This window comes from Lipomyces japonicus (genome assembly GCF_038497905.1).
Source record: "Lipomyces japonicus strain CBS 7319 unplaced genomic scaffold V1514scaffold_44, whole genome shotgun sequence".
Lineage (NCBI taxonomy): Eukaryota > Fungi > Ascomycota > Lipomycetes > Lipomycetales > Lipomycetaceae > Lipomyces > Lipomyces japonicus.
This window is the reverse complement of record NW_027117856.1, coordinates 66,340-84,935: the sequence shown is the minus strand read 5'-3', so window position 1 is coordinate 84,935 and position 18,596 is coordinate 66,340. Positions and strand designations below refer to the sequence as shown.

The 18,596-nt window shown below is 41.9% G+C and overlaps 8 protein-coding genes across 8 annotated transcripts; 2 read left to right on the top strand and 6 right to left on the bottom strand.

The window, feature by feature from the left end:
* Positions 1-300: 300 nt before the first annotated feature.
* Positions 301-2,570, bottom strand: V1514DRAFT_310781 (Endonuclease/exonuclease/phosphatase). Its single transcript, XM_066925780.1, has 3 exons — positions 1,800-2,570; positions 656-1,706; positions 301-598 (listed from the first exon to the last, which is right to left on the bottom strand). The coding sequence occupies exons 1-3, from the start codon at positions 2,461-2,463 to the stop codon at positions 559-561; spliced, it is 1,755 nt and encodes a 584-aa protein (XP_066781666.1). The 5' UTR covers positions 2,464-2,570; the 3' UTR covers positions 301-558.
* Positions 2,571-2,855: 285 nt separating this feature from the next.
* On the bottom strand, positions 2,856-3,227 carry V1514DRAFT_284521 (uncharacterized protein; the record flags this gene model as incomplete). The annotated part of the gene is made up of 3 exons (XM_066925147.1): positions 2,856-2,926; positions 2,981-3,096; positions 3,163-3,227. 3 exons carry the CDS (start codon positions 3,225-3,227, stop codon positions 2,856-2,858), a joined length of 252 nt encoding a protein of 83 aa, XP_066781665.1.
* A 593-nt stretch (positions 3,228-3,820) lies between these two features.
* Positions 3,821-5,574, bottom strand: V1514DRAFT_321788 (peptidase M18; the record flags this gene model as incomplete). The annotated part of the gene is made up of 6 exons (XM_066926067.1): positions 3,821-4,322; positions 4,372-4,891; positions 4,955-5,055; positions 5,109-5,183; positions 5,245-5,494; positions 5,547-5,574. 6 exons carry the CDS (start codon positions 5,572-5,574, stop codon positions 3,821-3,823), a joined length of 1,476 nt encoding a protein of 491 aa, XP_066781664.1.
* Positions 5,575-5,744: 170 nt separating this feature from the next.
* Positions 5,745-7,810, top strand: V1514DRAFT_364309 (WD40-repeat-containing domain protein). The gene is made up of 5 exons (XM_066929780.1): positions 5,745-5,989; positions 6,055-6,176; positions 6,250-6,773; positions 6,830-7,509; positions 7,571-7,810. Exons 1-5 carry the CDS (start codon positions 5,847-5,849, stop codon positions 7,647-7,649), a joined length of 1,548 nt encoding a protein of 515 aa, XP_066781663.1. The 5' UTR covers positions 5,745-5,846; the 3' UTR covers positions 7,650-7,810.
* On the bottom strand, positions 7,775-10,549 carry V1514DRAFT_297758 (nucleolar protein 14). Its single transcript, XM_066925468.1, has 3 exons — positions 10,259-10,549; positions 10,062-10,196; positions 7,775-10,004 (listed from the first exon to the last, which is right to left on the bottom strand). Exons 1-3 carry the CDS (start codon positions 10,517-10,519, stop codon positions 7,824-7,826), a joined length of 2,577 nt encoding a protein of 858 aa, XP_066781662.1. The 5' UTR covers positions 10,520-10,549; the 3' UTR covers positions 7,775-7,823.
* A 129-nt stretch (positions 10,550-10,678) lies between these two features.
* Positions 10,679-11,435, top strand: V1514DRAFT_335926 (Fcf1-domain-containing protein). The gene is made up of 3 exons (XM_066928467.1): positions 10,679-10,810; positions 10,880-10,969; positions 11,027-11,435. Exons 1-3 carry the CDS (start codon positions 10,723-10,725, stop codon positions 11,386-11,388), a joined length of 540 nt encoding a protein of 179 aa, XP_066781661.1. The 5' UTR covers positions 10,679-10,722; the 3' UTR covers positions 11,389-11,435.
* Positions 11,436-11,441: 6 nt separating this feature from the next.
* Positions 11,442-15,064, bottom strand: V1514DRAFT_353996 (glycosyl hydrolases family 38 N-terminal domain-containing protein). The gene is made up of 3 exons (XM_066929571.1): positions 14,877-15,064; positions 14,093-14,820; positions 11,442-14,040 (listed from the first exon to the last, which is right to left on the bottom strand). Exons 1-3 carry the CDS (start codon positions 14,999-15,001, stop codon positions 11,576-11,578), a joined length of 3,318 nt encoding a protein of 1,105 aa, XP_066781660.1. The 5' UTR covers positions 15,002-15,064; the 3' UTR covers positions 11,442-11,575.
* A 198-nt stretch (positions 15,065-15,262) lies between these two features.
* On the bottom strand, positions 15,263-18,568 carry V1514DRAFT_310760 (uncharacterized protein; the record flags this gene model as incomplete). The annotated part of the gene is made up of 5 exons (XM_066925779.1): positions 17,890-18,568; positions 17,369-17,837; positions 17,239-17,316; positions 16,304-17,183; positions 15,263-16,180 (listed from the first exon to the last, which is right to left on the bottom strand). Exons 1-5 carry the CDS (start codon positions 18,434-18,436, stop codon positions 15,263-15,265), a joined length of 2,892 nt encoding a protein of 963 aa, XP_066781659.1. The 5' UTR covers positions 18,437-18,568.
* Between the last annotated feature and the right edge of the window lie 28 nt (positions 18,569-18,596).

The window sequence follows — 18,596 nt, the reverse complement described above, 5'->3', positions numbered from 1 at the left end:
CATGACGTGTGGACTTTTATGATTTGTTTATTGATTACAATTTGCAATTTCAAACAGACAGACCAAAACACTACGGTAATGTACTTACGATGATCACTTGAATGATTTTAATATAGTATACCCGAATCTTGTGAATTCAGTGGAAAGATGTAAATCACTTTTATTTTATTTTATTTTAGTTTAATAATTACCATCAGGCCAAGTTATATATATAATTTTAGTAAATTGAACATGCCGGATGTCGCCAGGCTCGAGTTTTTTGAATATTAACAACGTCTAGTTTTGTAGCCAAAGCGGAGGTCATGAGATAACAAATAATACTTATATTTAATAGCTATATATAGGTGATCGTAATTCTACGCCCAAAAAACATACGGCAACCTACTTTACAACAAAAAAGACCCAGGAACAAGAAAACAATATGCATACAAAATCTGCATACAAACAACAACAAAAAAAAAAGGGAAGAAGCACGCATTAGGTACATAAATAGTACTAACAATACAACAAGATAAATTAAAAAGAAAAGGAAATATACACATAATATGCTGTCGAACATTATTTACGGAACTGAAGTTGTGCAAATAAAGAGATGTGACTAACACGGCATTAGATATAAACATAACTTTTACAAAAAAAAAAAAATGCAACTTACTCAGATGGAAAATGTGGAGTTGGAAAGCCTACAACCTTGGACATGTATTCTTTATCTGGTTCGCCGATAACTCCGTTTATAGTAAGGTTATTAGATGAGGCAAAGATATAATCAATTGTATCGGTAAACCCAGGTGTCCAATTAGTAAACGACGGCTCACCAATCGCAGCGTATGAAGATTTTAGTGTAAACGGATGAGAAAGACCTTCTTCGGTAAACCTTCCATACTTGTAACCTTGCATGTCTGGATGATCTCCAGGAACACTACCCTTCGCAAACAGTTGATATACACCCGAATCAGGTGTTGAATTGAAATCACCAGCAATGATTAGCGGAATTTGTGTTCCATCCTTATAATGAATCTTGTGTGATGCGTCAGGCGATGGCGGAATCTTGGCAAATTGCTTCGACAACCGCGTGACTTCCTCCATGAGGATGCCAGATTGAATCAGTTTCACGTCCTTGTGTTTGGGATCCCAATAAACGTGAGAATTGGCAACGATCAATCTATTCCCAGTCTTGATGTGCTCCAAAAAGCACACTATACCTATTTGATCTTTTGTGAAAACACGATTGTATAAATCAGGGCAGTTTTTGATGTCGCCCTTGTCAATAGCCAACTTGCTGTACTCGATATAATGTTGTTCCAAAAGCTTAAATGTTGTAGTCTTGTAGAACAATGCGCATCCATCCACTCGGCGTCTCTCCACCTCGCCCATCGTTTTCGATCGTGTTTTGGGGTAGTAATAGCCCTTGTAATCCTTTTGTGCCAGAAAAGGTGTCAAGAAGTCCTCATAGGTATTACTATCAACTTCTTGAAGAGACACAATATCAGCATTAAAGTTTGCAATCTCATCCTTAATGCTCTCCTTTCTGTAATCCCACGTAAGCGCCCAAGATGGAGTGTACCCATAAAGAATCGGTGTTGCATATTTGTCGCAAAGAATGTTATAAGAAGCCACACTAAACGATCCAATAGGTTCTCCCGTATTTTCGTCTGTTTCCTTTTCTTCGATTACTAGCCAATCTCGAGGCGGAGGTGGCAGTGGCACTTGTTATTCTTGTTAGTAAAACTTTTTCATTTTTTTTTTTTTCTTTTATTTTTTTTTTTTTGGCTTTTTTAAATGGGCGCGTATATACTTACTAGGTGCATTATCTCGCAAATCAATAATAACTCCTCTAGTTCCATCCTTTGCCATAACAGATTTTGTCGTTTCAGGTAAAGGATTGCCCTCAATTCCAAGAAGTTCGAGTTGAAAGAGCTGTCCCATCTCCCACGGAAGTACGCTGACATTGTTATCGAATAAGAGTAGCATCTTTAACCCAATGGCTAACCCAATTTCTGGCGGAATTGCGCTCAAGAGGTTGCCGGAGATGTCTAAAATTGTTAAGTGCTTGAGCTTGCATATCGCAGGCGGTAGTGTGTTGAGTCGGTTGTGATTCAAGTAAAGCTTATCAAGAAAATCATAATTAAATAAAGCCGGACTAAGATTGCGCAGGCCCTGGCCACTCATGTCAAGCGCTGCCCAATCTTGCCTTGTCTTTTCCGGACGCTCGATCACTGGAACTTGTAATCCGTCCACGTCAGCTGAATCTAATCTGGTATGGCCGCCAAAATTTTTGGGCATTAAGCTAGAATTACTGCCATTGCTAAGCAATGAGTTTGACAAGTCGTGTAGCGACAGACCTGCAGGCGGTGCACTGCCTCTCGAGATGGCAGCAGCAGCTCGAGCATGGTGATGCGGAGAGCTGCTCTGCCGCGAGAGCTGCGCCAGATGCACCTGGTGCTGCCAGTGCTGTAATACCATATATAACGCCGATTACTGTTGATTTGAATTTTACTAATTCAGAACGATTGGATCCTTCTTTGGCGGGCTCATCGATGTCGGTAGGAAATGATGCCAGTGAAATTGTGTTTACTTACGCTTGAAGGCCCAAGGCACAAAGTTGGGCGATTTTCCACGACCCAAAGTGTCACCTCATTGAAGTCACGTGACTGTGACCATATCATATTATATCCTTTGCCATTGATTTTGTCTTGAGTTTTGTTTCCATGGGAGATGTTTATGTATGCCAAGTTGGCATTTTAATAATATATAAACCTATAGAACTAGTTTACAAAGATAAATCCGGGTTTGTAGATCTGCATGCTCAAGATGCTCAGTGTAATGCTAATGCGTTACGCAACAGACAGACTGACTCATGTATCTTCATTATAATACGACCTTTTTATTGATCGGTATTTTCGTACATGATAAAAGGCTTCGAGTTCTAAATAATACGGATTAAATAAATTTGAAGTTTGCCTGCTGACAAATGACCTACCTCGCATCATGTATTCTCCAAACTGCAATTTTGCCAAAATTTGAGAAGAGTCCGACAAGGCAGAGTTTTTCATAAACCCATCGTGAAGCTTGTCGCGGAAATATTTGTATCCCTGTCTTAAATCTTGGTTGGTATTACATGATGCATAATTAATTGCTCGTGAACGGGCCAAATCAACTCACGGATAGTCGCGTCCCATGTAAAGCAGCTCCTTATACTGCCTCAAAACCTGATATCTTAATGACATGTTAATAATAATATGCCATGCTTATATGGCCTTTTAATAGCAAGTTGACGCGCACAGGTGTGCTACACGGAATTTCCATCAAGACGGAATTGAAAAATTGTGACCGCGGGCGGTGGTAAACTTGTGTTTTTTTTCTGTCACAACCACGGATGTTGGCGCAGCAGCAGCGCAGGTATTAAAGAAATCGCTACGGCAATAAGTATATATTGACTAGTTGGAACTATTCAAAAATCAAAATTTTCAATTTCACTTGGGATCTGTTGCTTTCCGCATCGTAAAGCTGACTAAGCTGCTTTTGCTATTGCACTATAGGTTTAATGCATCGTGCCAGTGGATGCCACAGCCAATTGCCACGTAGCTTTGAAATACCTCATTTGCCAGAGTTGCATATGATCATGTTGTCGTTTGTTAAGCCGTTTGAGCTGACGCGCCAGGTAGAGTTAAACATACAGGAATGAACTGGGGTTCTTTTTTGTTACAAGGGATCAGTATGAGCTGGACAAAACAACACGAGCACAAAGGCCGGCATAACATCTTGCTTTAAGCGCATTGGCTAATTATATCGTAAAATTGGAAATAACTGAATTTCTGTTCTAGTCTACAAAGATCTTTCCCTCAACTTTGGCGTAGTTTTGAAAAAAGGATTTGAAAAGCAAGCTAGCGTGCTCCACGTCAACAGACCCCGACGTCTCTCTCAATGAGTGCATGCTCAATTGTGCATTTCCCAAATCAAGAGTACGAACTCCCAATAATGATGCCAAAGCTGGGCCGATGGTGGAACCACATGATGAGTCGTTGCGTACAACAAATAGCTGAAGCGGTATTTTTTCAATTTTGGCAACTTGTTCAATTAAGAGAATACCAGGTGAATTAGTGGAATACCGCTGGTTGGCATTAATCTTAATCACCGGGCCCTTGTTCATTTGAGGACGATGACTGGTTTCGTAAACAGATGAATAATTCGGGTGAAGTGCGTGCGCCATATCTGCCGAGATCAAAAATGACTTGATCGCTGTCTCTTCATATACAGTTGAACCAGCCCGTGTTCCGTCAGTATCCTTGAAATCGCCATAAAGTCCCGACAAACGCTTGACACTATATTTTTTGTTTAAAAAAATAAAAATAAGCTGTTCTTGTAACTTACGTTGCAGGTAGAAGATTGGAGCGGGCACCTTGTGCACTCTCAGATCCAATCTCTTCGTGGTCAAAGAGGGAGACCAGTCTTATCGTTGGATCGTTGTCCAAAGCATCCGTGGCGGATAAACTGTCGATTAAACCTCGAATAGCACAGTATGACATCAGCTGATTGTCAAGCCGCTGAGAGAAAATGAATTCATCAGAAAGGCCTCCAAAGGAGCTTGGCTGAGTATCGTACAGTGTCAATTCAAAATCGCGAATAGAGCTCTCGGCCACGCCGATGGTTTCCGCAATTGCAGAAATCAATCGCGGTTGGTGCCTGGCACTAATCGGAGAAAACGGCTCAAATTTATCAGAGTCCACCTCACCAGAATTCTCCTTCTCTCCTTCTGCACCTCCGTCTTCTTTCTTGTTTAACGCTTCTTTAACTAATCCTGCAATCGGAAACAATTGCGTCTCCTTATTAAACTCAAAATTGGTGTTTGCCGTTCTATTTAAATGAATAGCAAGAGTTGGAATTTTTAAAACTATGTCTAGCTTTAGTCTCGCCTTTATAAAAAAAACTATAGTTCAAACAAAATCGTGCTTACTTGGTTTGTTGATCCTAACCAGCTTCGGAACGAGATTTCCATCAGCATCATTTATGAAAACTCTACCTGCAATACTAAGATCTCTGTCAAACCATGTATGCCTAATACACGTCAGATTCATGCGATATTTCGTGAGAGTAGCATTCGATCGCACCAGAGACCACCGCCGTAGAGTTCAACTCCAATCTGAACATAGCCATCTCCAGATTTTTTGGAAACTGGTTTCACGCTATAATAAAAATTTAATCCTTTATGTTTTTTAAGATTCATGACAGGTATTGAAATCTTACCGAAGACATGGCGAATCAGTATGTGCGCCGACAATCGAAATTCCATTGCCGGGAGCCCAGTCCTTGCCTACGCCGAATGCAATAATGCTGCTGCCATTCCTGGTCAAAAAATATTTTTTTCCTTTTTCAATCTTTCCGGCCCAAGAATCCCTTTCCTTAAGTTCTAAAAATCCAGCTTCAAGGAGCAAGTTCTTGACGTTCGCGACATGGTGATATGGTGACGGGGAGGCGTTGATGAACGCAAGAAAGTCTACTCATTTGTTAGACAACACACACTATTCTGCAGTTAAAATTATACATACCGGACGCATAAGCTTTAGCTCGAGCCATTGTGAAAAGTATTCAAATTTGATCAAACCTGGAATTGTGCTTACACGTTGTGTTCAGGATTGGTTCATTTATTGACAGGCAATGGTGTGCCTTGCGCTGATACTAGTCACGTGACTAATAATTGGGACTTTGGCCGCATTTGTTATCGAACCGGCCCAAAGTCCTGGACTGAATCCACAACGGCAGTTAGCACAATATAAAAGAATTGTGGAAAATTGCTTGGAAGCGTTATTATTGGCGGTGGTTTTTCTGGCATTGATATAGTCGTTGCAATGGAAAACGAGCAGCCGACTGATAAAACCACTAGATCATCTTTGAACGCTCCTTCGCAGAATGAGGGGCACTTTCCATTCAATCTCACCAGCGTGGGTTCTCCTCAGAGGAAACGAGTGAGAACAACAGCTTATGGCGATCGGTAGGTTTGAGCTTGATTGAATTGGTAAAAATGGTGTATATATTTGTTGCTGACCGATTGTCCAGGTATATTCCCAATCGAGAAAGCGTCAACCTGCAAGCGGGTTTTAGCTTGAAGCCCGAGTCCTCAGCGACTGACTATCGAATGCCTAATCGTTATGTTGAAAACGAATTAGATGTGCAACGAAGTATTTATATTCTTAATTTCAAGTCATGTGTCTGCTCTCGTTACTGACAAATGGTATTATTCAAAACCCCCAGTGGAAGAAGCGAACCGAACATTTTCAGAAATACTACGGTCCGAAATATTCGGTGACGAAGTCCCAGCTAGCGAACCTTCCCGCGCTGCTTCTTCATCAACTTCAGATCCGGCCGGTGTGGATTCAGTAACTCCTCCTAGATCAACTCCATCAACTCCCTCACGAAATTTGTTTACTTTTAAATCCCCTTCGGCTCGCAAAACTCCAACTAGAAATAATGACTCCAGATTAGATGTCGAAAGTGATATTTATTCTTTATCTCCAGTCCGACTTCATTCACAAAAACTTTTACTATCTCCAAGAAAGCAATTGAGGAGTATATCAAAAGTCCCATTCAGGGTACTCGATGCCCCAGAACTTGCCGATGATTTCTATCTTAATCTGGTAGACTGGTCTTCCACAAATACTCTTGCAGTAGGCCTAGCCCGTACCGTGTATCTATGGAGTGCCGTGACTGGGAGGGTAAGTAAGTTGTGCCAATTAGGCGATCATGACCTTGTCACATCGGTAGCTTGGCTACAAGAGGTAAATTATATCTATTATTTTGATAGTTTGAGCTTCCGTATTTACTGAATAATTAGGGCAAATATTTAGCTGTAGGCTCACATCGAGGCATAGTACAGATATGGGATGCCGAATCAGAAAGAAAAATCAGAACCATGGACGGGCATACGTCACGGGCAGGTTCGCTTGCATGGCACGGTCATATTTTGTCATCAGGTAGCAGGGATAAAACAATTTTAATGCGGGATGTGCGAGAACCTAGCTCATATTTTAGACGGCTGACTGGACATAAGCAAGAGATTTGTGGTTTGAAATGGAGTCCCGAAGATGACAAACTTGCTTCGGGCGGGAACGATAATTTGCTTTACGTATGGAACAGCATTTCAGATTCTCCGTTGTTAAAATTTTCAGACCATGTTGCGGCAGTGAAAGCTCTCGCATGGAGCCCTCATCAGCGTGGCATTCTTGCTTCTGGTGGCGGAACTGCAGATCAACGTATCAAATTTTGGAATACCATGAGCGGCCAACAAATCAATGAAATCGACACGGGCAGCCAGATATGTAATTTGGTGTGGTCCAAAAATTCAAACGAATTGGTGTCTGCTCATGGTTACTCTCAGAATCAGATTGCTATTTGGAAATACCCTTCATTACGTCAAGTTACAGCTCTTACAGGTCATACCTGTCGTGTTCTATATTTGGCAATTAGTCCTGATGGTCAAACTATCGTTTCTGGAGCTGGTGATGAAACCTTAAGGTAATTGCAAAAAAAAAAATTTATACAAAGCTTAATTGAGTTCTTGTAACTAACGTGTTAGGTTTTGGAACGTTTTTGGTAAAGGACGACCTGATTATAGGGAGGTAACAATGTTGGACGTGGTTCCTCAATTACGGTAATAAAAAAAAATTATAGGATATCGGTGTTTTTTATTTTATTTTTTTTTTTGGCAGGGCTTTTTGCTTGTAGGATAGACGTCTACAGGCCTCTTTTTTTTTTTTTTTTTTTTTGGAGGTCATTGTTTTTATGTACACTAAATGTATTTTATTTTTTTATGCTCAAAAAAAGTAACTTCATTTGCGCTTTCCTTTTCGTAGCCTCTTTTCAATCTCGTACTTATTCTTTTCAGCACCTTCTTCAGTTTGAACACTGCCTTGCAATCTTGCCAGCATTTCATGATACTCCTTGTCCTTCTGTCGCTTGTCCATGATCTTTTCACGAGCAATAAACGCATTGTCCTTTCGAAGTTCGCGCATGGCACCTTTGCGTTCTTTCTTGACCTGGGCCCGCAACTTGCTAATCTCTTGTCGCTGCTGATCGGGATCGTATGACTTCTTGTCCACGGAGTAATTTTCTTCAAACTTGGGTGCATAGGTTGGGATTGGAATTGGCTTGTGTTGTTGTAACGTAAGTGGCTGTCTCGTGCTCGATTGCAGCTTTATCATGCGCTTTAATAAACTGTCCGTGCTCGCAATTATGGGCTCCACGGATTTGTAAATCTTGCTAATTTTTTTCTGGCCAGTGTATTTCAATAATGCGTCCAAAATTTGGCTTGAAGGCGTAAAGATCTCCTTGTAAGCTTCATACCCTTTCCATAATGATAATAATGATTCAAGCGTGTTCAAGTCGGCCTTGAAGATTGACAAAATCAACTCATGCTCGGCCTTTGTTTTGATTGCCGTCAAAGCTGTATCAGACATGATGTCAGAAATTTTCAAATTTCTGGCCTGCACTTCTGGAATACTAAGCTTGATAATATCCGGTTGATATGGCAAGGGAAATCCTGTTGATTGGGTAGGATGAATCGTATTAAGAGTAAAATTAATATAATTTGTGACTTCAGGTATAAACCTCTTTGAAAGTGCTTGATACTTAACAAATAATTTAGCTATTAAACTCTTTGAAACAACGTCACCTAGAGTTTGTGCTTTAAATTGAGACAAGTGCTGACTCATGATGAGCATTGCTGGAGTCACTATTAAATGAAAATGATCTGACGTGGAGAAAACAAACCCAATCAAAGCAAACAAAAACATATCTGATGGCAACGGGTAATCTGTTTCATGTGGCTGAGCCAACGCACTCTCAAGACGCTTGCGCACGATCAAAAGATGTGCTCTAAATGCTTCGGCTAGAGATTCTGGGTAGGACTTTGTCAAATCGTATAACTTTCTAATTAGTTTGTTTGGTCCATCATTTTCGTTTCCAGATTCATCTGCAAGGTTTAGCAAATACTGCAATAAAAAAGGTCCCAGTTTAGATAATTTTGATTTATTATCTTGGTGTAAACTGGGGTGGTAAAGAACAAGGATTCTTTCAATAATGACTACTTGATCACTCAAGGAATGACCATTCAATAAAGATTGCAATTCTGTAAATGAAGATGGGCAAGAATATGTAAATGCAAGTTTCGAAGACTTTTCAGACCCATTTTTGACTGAATTTTTGCGTGAAGCCACTGATTTTTTTTTACTGGCCGCGTCTTCTGAGTCTGAACTCTCCGGTCCATCTTCCGCATCAGATGGGGTTTCTTCATCGTCAATATCTTCGTTTTCACTACCTTCCTGGTCACTACCGTAGTCATCAAGACCTTTTCCAAACCCAAAATCTGCAGCATCATCTTCGACAAAATCATCACTCAAATCATCAGCCTCGGGCTCTCTCCGCTTCGAATTCGTCTCGGTTTCGTCATCACTAATTTCGCCTCTCATACGTCTCTGTCGTTCTTGTTCGAGTTTTTTCAATTTTTCGGCTTCCTTCTCAGCGATTTCTTCGGCGGTCAAGGTCCTATCCGCTGGTTGCGCACGTCTTTCAAAAACCATTTGTCGAACGTTGGCGTCATACTCATCGTCTCTCCGCTCTTCGTCACCATTCGCAATAGCTTGAGCAGTTGCAGACGTGTTTTGAAGCAGCAGGCCTCTGATCGTGTCAAGGTCGCCGTCAAGGTCTTCAATCGCTTCCAAATCTTCTTCTTTTGCCTGTTGCCTCTCGTGCTTGTACATTTTTGACTTTGCAATGATTTCTTTCATAACCTCGTTTTTACTTTTCTTGTGTTGCGGCTCATCATCATCGTCATCGTCGTCGTCCGTTGCTCGTCGTTTCAGGCCAGCTGATGATTCGTCTTCATTCTCAAAATCCTGATTTTCACCAAAGTCTAACGACAACGATTGCCCAAGATGAGTAAGCGATTCGGTTCCAAATTTATCGTCATCGTCGTCTAAATTAAATAAAGATGAAGGTCGAGAAGAGCGAGACTACACTAATTAGATACAAACCACAAATTGTTCGAACAAACAGCAATATCAACTCACCAGTCTTTCTCTGGTAAATCTTTCAAGCATTCGCTCTTCTGGTGTCAGTGTAGGATCATTTTCGCCAAACCTGCGATCAAGCACTCCACCAACTTTTCCCCTTCGTTCAATCTCTTTCCGTAATGTTTGGCGTCGCTAGAAAAAAAAAAATATTTAGCCTGTTTTCTTTTTTTTTAACCCAGTCAGTTTCTACGTACGCTTTCCTCGCCAATCTGTTTGCTTAGCCCTGGCTTTCCCGTAGCTCCCTGAACTTTTCGACCTAAAATATCTCCGTGTTTTTGTCTCGTGGTCTTGATCTCGAACGGGTTGAATTCCTCGCGGATTGAGTTGAGCACTCGATCTTTATCTTCCCTCGTGGCAGCTGGCACTCTTTTCTTTTGCTTCTTGACGTTTGTTTGACCGGTAAATCCATTAGATTTCAGCTTTTCCTTAAGCTGCTTGAGCTGAGACTTGGCCATGATTGCAATAATACGTGCAAACCGGCCGACCTTTCCTTGAAAGAATGATTTATACAAATATTTTTTTTTCTTTTTGCTGCGGCTCACCTGTATTACGTAAACATCCCAACCATCTCATCGAACATCACAAAAAAAATACAAATTCTTCAATCAAGAAGCATTATATTGTCGAATCGAATAATCAGTTCAAAGAAAGAAAAAAGATGCGGCAAAAAAGATCGAAGAATTATCGCAAGCAAATGTCTGCTTACACCACGGCTTTTGGTTTCAGAAAGCCATATCAAGTTTTGGGTATGCGACTAGGCGCCAGTGCCCAAAAAAAAAAAAAAATTGGTTCGAGATGCTAATTATATATTTCAGTGGACGGAGACATAGTATATGATGCGACAAAATATAAAATGAATTTATCAAAGTCACTGGAAAGCGTTGTTCAGTCAGAAATTAAGCCGAGTAAGTAAAGCAAGCCGTTTGGTTTTTGCCATGCTAACCACACGGTCGCGGCATCAGTGATCACACAATGCTGCATAAAATCTTTATATGACAGAGGAGACGAAGCTGCGGAAGCTGTTGCGCTCGCAAAGACATTTGAACGCCGAAGGTGTAATCATTTGGAGACCCCGTTAACCCAGGCCGAATGCTTGTCGTCAGTGGTTAATGTCAAGGGCAAAAACAAGCACAGGTATGTGGTTGCGACTCAGAATCAGCAAGTCAGGAGACAGTTTAGGTCAATACCAGCTACGCCTTTGATTTACATCAACAGAAGTGTAATCATTATGGAGCCTATGAGCCCAATTACCGAACAAGCCAAGTCGAAGTTTGAGACGGAGAAGTTGTTAGGAGGTTTGAATAGTACACGTTCAAGACACTGAACGTGCTTGTACGATTTTTAATCATTAAACAAAAAGGAACCTGGGAAATATAATTAACTTAAAAATCACTTTATTTAAATTAAACCACTTCAAACCCTCTGTTTAAACCACGTGCACACTCGCTTCTTTAAAATAAAACACCATTTCCCTCTTACACTTTCACACAGTTCTTGATAATTCTCTTTCCTTAATTAATTTGAATCTTGATGGTCGATACCTCAAACGCACGAAGGCTCACTGGAATCTTCGTGATCACTTTCTTTCCAACTTTTTCGGCCTCGACTTCGATCTCGTCTAATTCGTCTTCCAAAAGATTAGCATAGAATGCCTTCTTTACAGGAAGAGTGGTCGAAATAACAGACTTAGTTTTGCCTCCAATCGCATCATAAACTCGTAAATAAACGCTCTGACCTTTCTTTACAGGAAGATCACCAAGCGACACGTCTTCATCGTCCTCTCCTCTCTTAATATTCGACAAAATAATATTGGAATTGTTGTCAATAGAAAACGTAGACAAAACGTCTTGAACATCTTGAACGACCTTATTAGAAGAGTAATACGTTCGAATAGGATAGTTGAAGTTGTACGCCACACGAACAACATCCAAATTGATGCCGCCAGAATGAGGAAGAATGCCATATTTAACAAGGTGATGTCCCATGTCAGCATGTCCGTCCGGAGCCTTGGGCGACCGCAACAAACTAAGACGTTGAATGTTACCATGAGTAGCAAATCCATATTTAGAATCATTAAGAATGGTAACGCCATAAGTAGCCTCCGAAAGATCAGCCCACTTGTGGCAGCAGACTTCAAATTTGGCAACGTCCCAAGACGTGTTGAAGTGAGTAGGCCTCCTGATTAGACCAAACTGGGTCTCATACGACGCAACTTCGGAATGGACATCGACAGGGAATTCTACTTTCAAAAACTTGTGATTTTCTCTCCATTCAACCTCAGTAGTAATGTCAATATACGACAAGTTGTTTGTACCGGCCTTACTTGTCGAAGGGAGCACGGCATCTAGGGCAATCGTAGATTTCAACCAACTGTCCTCTGAGATCTTCAACTCGACAATTATTGAAGCACGAAGTGGGCCGGTTTCACCAACACTGACCTTCCCACCAGAAAGATAGTGGCGTTTGTCCAAAGAGTAGACTTCAGTATCCCAGGCCTGGTGATACAGCGGCTTATCATCAAAAATGACAAACTGATTTGCCTTGCCGCCCTTGACCAACACTTCCCTATCCTCTTCCTTGTCAAAAATACTAGTAATTACGCCTTCTTCAATAACCACTTTCAATTTTTGATTCTCCAAAATGTACACATCTGATTGGGCCTTATTTACGGCGACAGAAAAATCAGCAGAAGCTTTAACGGCGGGAGCTGCTCTTAAAAGACCGGTTCCGGACGACTCGAGAACAACATACTTCTTGTTGTCAGACGTAACTTGGACAAAACTTTTGTTGTTGGTAATCTCATTAGTCGAAACAGCAACTAACTCTTGACGTGGCCACGGGAGTGTATTAATCGCAACAACCTCTGAGCCAGCGGTCGCATGATCTGACAGGCCAAGAGAATTTACGGCCTCTTCCACCAATTTCTTGCCCTTCTCAGCAACCTCAGCATACAAAATTTTTGCATCGTCATAGACCATCTCGATGGCGGATCCTGGTAAAACATCGTGGAATTGATTTAAACAAACGATTTCCCAAAGTTCATCAATTCGTTCCTTAGGATACTTAAATTTGCTAGTACTCAAAGAAGCCAAGGTCGACAAGTATTCAATGTCATGAAGTAATATTTCTGAAGTTCTATTGCCCTTCTTGATATCGCTCTGCGTGGTGTAGGTTCCACGATGAAGCTCGAAATATAGCTCGCCAACCCAAGTAACTAAATCCTTTCCATCCTTGCTAGACGTTTCAAGGTGATCAAAGTATTCATCGGCGGTATGTCCCATCTTTACGCGAGGTAATAAGCCTGTTGTGTCAGACAAGCCACGGTATCGTCTGAGTTTTTCAAGCATTGGGCCGGTTGGGCCGCCGCCACCATCACCAATACCAAACACTAACAAACCTGTTTGGTCTTCGTCCAAATTCTTGTGATTTCTAAGAGAGTTAGATACTTCAGAGAACTCGACCCGGGAAGTGTAGGTGTCAGCGGGTGGCATGTGACAAAGCACCTGAGATCCATCGAGAGCGACCCAATTAAATGTCGAGTTTGGGAAATTATTGATATTGTTCCAAGACAATTTCTGAGTTAGAAATCGAGACATGCCAGCGCCGCGACACAGTTGAGGAACCTGGGGTGAATATCCGAACGTGTCAGGAAGCCAGTAAGTAACTGAGCGCTCGCCAAAATTGCTTTCAAAAAATCTCTGGCCGAGTAGAAGCTGGCGCACAAGGGCTTCACCTGACGGCATGTTCGTGTCATTCTCAACCCAGGATCCGCCAATAAAATTAAACTTGCCATTTGCGACTTCCTTTTTGATTTCTTCAAAAAGATTAGGATATTCTGCCTTGAGCCATTTATATTGCTGAGCTTGCGAACAAGCAAATCGATGCTCAGGATACTGGCGGATAAGTGCAACCTGGGAAGCCCAAGAACGTGCAGTCTTTCTTCTCGTCTCAGCATAAGGCCAAAGCCACGCAGTATCTAGTAAATAAGTTAGACTTGTTTTATTATCATCATGTTCAAGAATACACACCAATATGGCAATGACCAATAGCATAAACAAACGTTCTCTGGCCAGACTCGTATACTTCGGGACCGTCGATCGCTTTTCCCAAGTAAGTCTTTGTAATCTCACGACAAACCTTAAGCGTACTCTTGTCCTCGGGATCAAAAGCGTTCATCACGTCATTGCAAACCTTAAGGGCAACGTTACTCTCCCAAGAATCTTGATCAAGCTCACGAGCAGCGTCAGCAATGATGCCAAAGTCAAGTTGAAGAGCGCGGGCGTCATGACAGGGCGCGACCAAGTCAGCAGCCGAAAGAGTAAACCAGCGATTTGGATCGGGTGGTTGAATCTGATCGCCATTACCATTACCAAACATTCCATTACAGGATGCCTCGATGTAAAACGTGTGCCATTCTCCGTCTTTCCATTCCTTCGGAACTTGCCAGTACGGACGCTCGTCATCGCCGGTCAGACCTTGGAGAGGAAGACCCTCGGTGTTATAAACAAGGCCCTCGTTGTGATTTTCCCAATGAAATTCAAGCTGCTCATTGGAAAGCCACGCTTCTTCCTGAGGAACTCGAACGTTAATGCGGAACCAGTGAGTACTCCACGACGGACCAAATGCTTCCCCTTTGCTAGCAGGTCTGAACTTGCCCTTAACAGCCTCCTTGAACGGAGGGCGTTGCAAGTCAGGAACCGAGTACACTTCTAAACGAACATAGTTTGAATCCGACACTCGGGCATCGTCAAGCACCCTAAACGGCGGGGAGGTCAGTCACTTATCGGAGACGCAATACGGCAAACTACTTACGCAGGAAGATTAAACTGTCTGTACGGTCCATTGCTGAGGAATTGATCAATGCGTTGCTTATAAATATCACGCACTTTTTTAGCCACAGGCCTATTGTTCAATTGAGGATAGCTTTGAGAAGGCATTGTGACTGCAGATAAGCACAGGATGGGAAGTCGTGAATGGGATTGCGAACGCGCACTTATATTATGGGGAAGCAGCTGGGCACAAGCCCCGCATGATGTGAACTTTCTGACTCTCTCAAAACAATTTGTAAATTTCAATTTCAACGAAAAATTATACCAAAGCAAACAAACAAACATAAAAACTCGTAACTCCAGACTGCATGTAAATGCATATTTTACAAAAACAAATTGTCAAACTTGTTGTCAATCGTTATCACAAGGTCATTGTTGATGTCGAGACCTGATTCCAAGCTGAGCCTCGCGTATTAATCGTTGCATGGCATCATCATCTTGGCCTACCACCATATCCTGAGCATCTCCTTCTGATTTTCGAGATTTTTTCCTGGACGCTGTTAAAACATCTGTCCTCGAAGAAGACGAATCTGAAGACCTGGCTGTTCTATGATTGACCTTTCGTGCACGATCGGCGGTATTCCCGTTCGGTGGTCTCGGTGGTCCTCCACGCAATCGACCGTTGCGCTCTTTCTCAACAGGCTTAACCCTTCGAGCACCAGGCGTAGAGTTTCTTCGAGCGCGAGATGCACTTCCCGAAATCTCATCCACCATTTCATAAGGTGCCGAACTCCTACGGTCACGTTGATGTCGCTCGTTGACTTTGGCATCAATGTTGGCTGTTTGTTGAACCATGCCGCTTCTAGTTCGAGACTTGTGCAGGTCGAGCAGTTCCTGGTATAATGCAAAATTACTCTTCTTGCCGTCCTCGCTTAAAATTTTTTCTGCCACTTCTTCTTGGACAACCGTAGAAGATTCACTAAAAGCATCGCTAGAGTCTGACATTGCACCGTCATCTTCAACCTCGCCCACGTCGTCATACTTCTCGCTCGAAAACGTGTCGTTGGCGCGTTCAAACCCCATTTCCAAGTGTTCATTTAAAAAATCAGAATCAATAGATGAAAGTTCGGATGAAGAGCATCTTTGAAAATCTCGTTCTGCTTCTTCGACGGTGTTGTGCTCTACAGGTAGTTGATATTCAACTCCTTGCTCATCGTCTCCCATACTCTGCTCGATTTTTACTTCCTGGCCAACTTTTTCTTTCTCTTCAACTTGCATCGATTCATCAATCTGCTCAACTTCTTTGACATCTACCACATCTTCCGGTACAATTTCGGTTTCTATAATCTGCGCTTTTTCTATTAAAGGATCAATTTCTCCATCATTGGCCGAAACAAGACTATCTGAAACATGTTTACCAGCGTCAGAGAAAATTTCTTCATCAACGCGTTCAGCTTTCACACATTCAACAGAAACTTTAGGCGATTCTGTAACACTATGAGTTTCTTTTTTCTGTTCTGTTGCGGGCATGCGAGTAGTCTCATTAAGATCATCTGGATCTTTTTTATTATCTAAAAATTCTGGTTCGTGAGGTGAAGTCGGTCGTCTTCCCTTGGACGTGGACTTGAAAGTTTTGACCTGCCTTTCCAATAGCTCGTTCATTTCATCATCTGATACAATCGCCCATTCAAAAGCAGATTTATTAAGCGCTTTGCAAACCCAACATCCAAAAATTTTTGCAAACCTAAGACAGAATTTGATCGAATTGGGAAGGCCAGCCTTCGCCGCTCTTATTTCTGCTGCAGTAGAATTTTTATTTATGCCGGACGCGATACTTGCTTCTTCGTATATATAATTAGCCAAGTCAGTTAAACCATCAAGCTCTTGAGGACATAAAGAAAAAATCGGATCGTGGTTGAATTGGTCCATATAAAAACTAGCTGTATACCACAAGACTTTTGAAAAATGTGGAAACCTGAACTTTCGAGGAACTTTTGTAGCCTTTTCAATTTGAGATATCTGAATTTCACTCGGAATATTATGCGCTGTCAAGAAATTACCACCAATAATAAGAGAATCTACTGGAGTTAAAACTGCGTGAATCCAACCTGAAGGAATAATCATGGTATCACCCTTTTTCAACTTGACCTTGTAGCAATCCTTAACCATATCACCAAAAAATATTTTGCTCTGATCACTAGACAAACACCAATGCTCATATTTTGACAAGTTTAACCCCGTCGGAGGTATAAATAAAAATATTTTCACGCCTTCTACTATATGATAAAATACAGACGACCCTCCAAAATCAATGTGGAAGTCGGTATAGGCATTCATCACAGACATTAAACTAAAAACATGGTTAGGATTATGTGCGTTTGCGCTTTTTGATCCGTGTCACGTACCAGTATAATGATACCTTAGGCCATTCGCCCTTTTCTTTGACTGACTCAGGCCATACCCGATTCACCAAGTCAGTATCCCTATTTCTAATTAAACATGTGATCAATTTAAAAAAGGCTTAGCTCAACTTACCGGACAAATTTCGGTCGTTTGATCATGTCGCCTAATTTCGTTTCACTAATTTCGAGACTAATTACGTTTCGCACTCTGTCCCGCTCATCCGACGTCAATTCAAAATATTCAGTCCATCGTTTCAGATCCCAATTAGGAGATTGCTGTTGTGATGGAACATCGATAACTTCGACTTTTGTATCTGGTCCAACCAATTCAGCCACTTTCCGCACCGATAAATTTGGCGGAATCACTAAATCCAGTTCATTCGCCCACTCGCTTGGAACAACGACAGGTTCAGTAATGCCACCAGATTCGGCCAGCTCCTTTGTCAGTTCTAAGCCTCGTATTCTCCTAAAATGATCTGCCGCAAATTCTTTTGTCTCGATAATCTGACAATATGGATGTAAATCTGTAGTCGTAACACTCTCTCCTTCGTTTAATGCTACATAATCAACTTGCGCGTGTTTCCGTTTTGACTTGCGAAGAACTTGGACCATGTTAGACACCGACTCAACAACCATAAAGCTCCACGTACGTACCTGTTGACGGACCATGCGATTTAGCACAGTCAGGACAATGAAACAAGTCAATATTCTTTGCTTCTTTTGTCGATAGATTGACACAGGAATAATGAAACCACTTGTCGCAGACATTGCATTCGATCCAATCAATTCTGCCTCTGGGTGCAGTCATGGGAGTGCAGAGAGCACAGTGATCCCACACTTCTTGAGACTTTCCATCATCGATTTGCTTGACAGATACAAAACTTTGCTCTTTTGTAACATGTAACTCTGTTGTAAACGACTCCGGTGGTGAATACGGCGATGGCTGCTGTTGCGCCTGCTGAGTATTGTTGTTGCGGCAGTGCAGGGAGTCCGGGGCGTGCGTGAGATCCGGTGAATTCGCTGGCGAGTAAACCAAACTAGGATTCAGATCCGCAATATTAGCGGTTCCGTCTGTTATCGATCTTTGGCTTGTGGGCTTGTTAGAATGTGTGGAGTTGTCTTCCGTCTTCATGGAGCTGAGGAAGGCAGCCGCGTCGAGCGCAGCCGCCTCCAGCAACGTCTCAATCCCACTTCTTTCCATCTAACAAGTTAGACACGAAGTCCAGATCGACGTGACTTTCCGCAGTCCTAAAATAACAAAGATTGAAACTCGATGTGACGGATAGGGATTGCGTACGATACTCGTGATTGTGTGTTGTAGTGCGGTGGGAAGCGCCGGCACGCAGAATTAAAAACTAAAC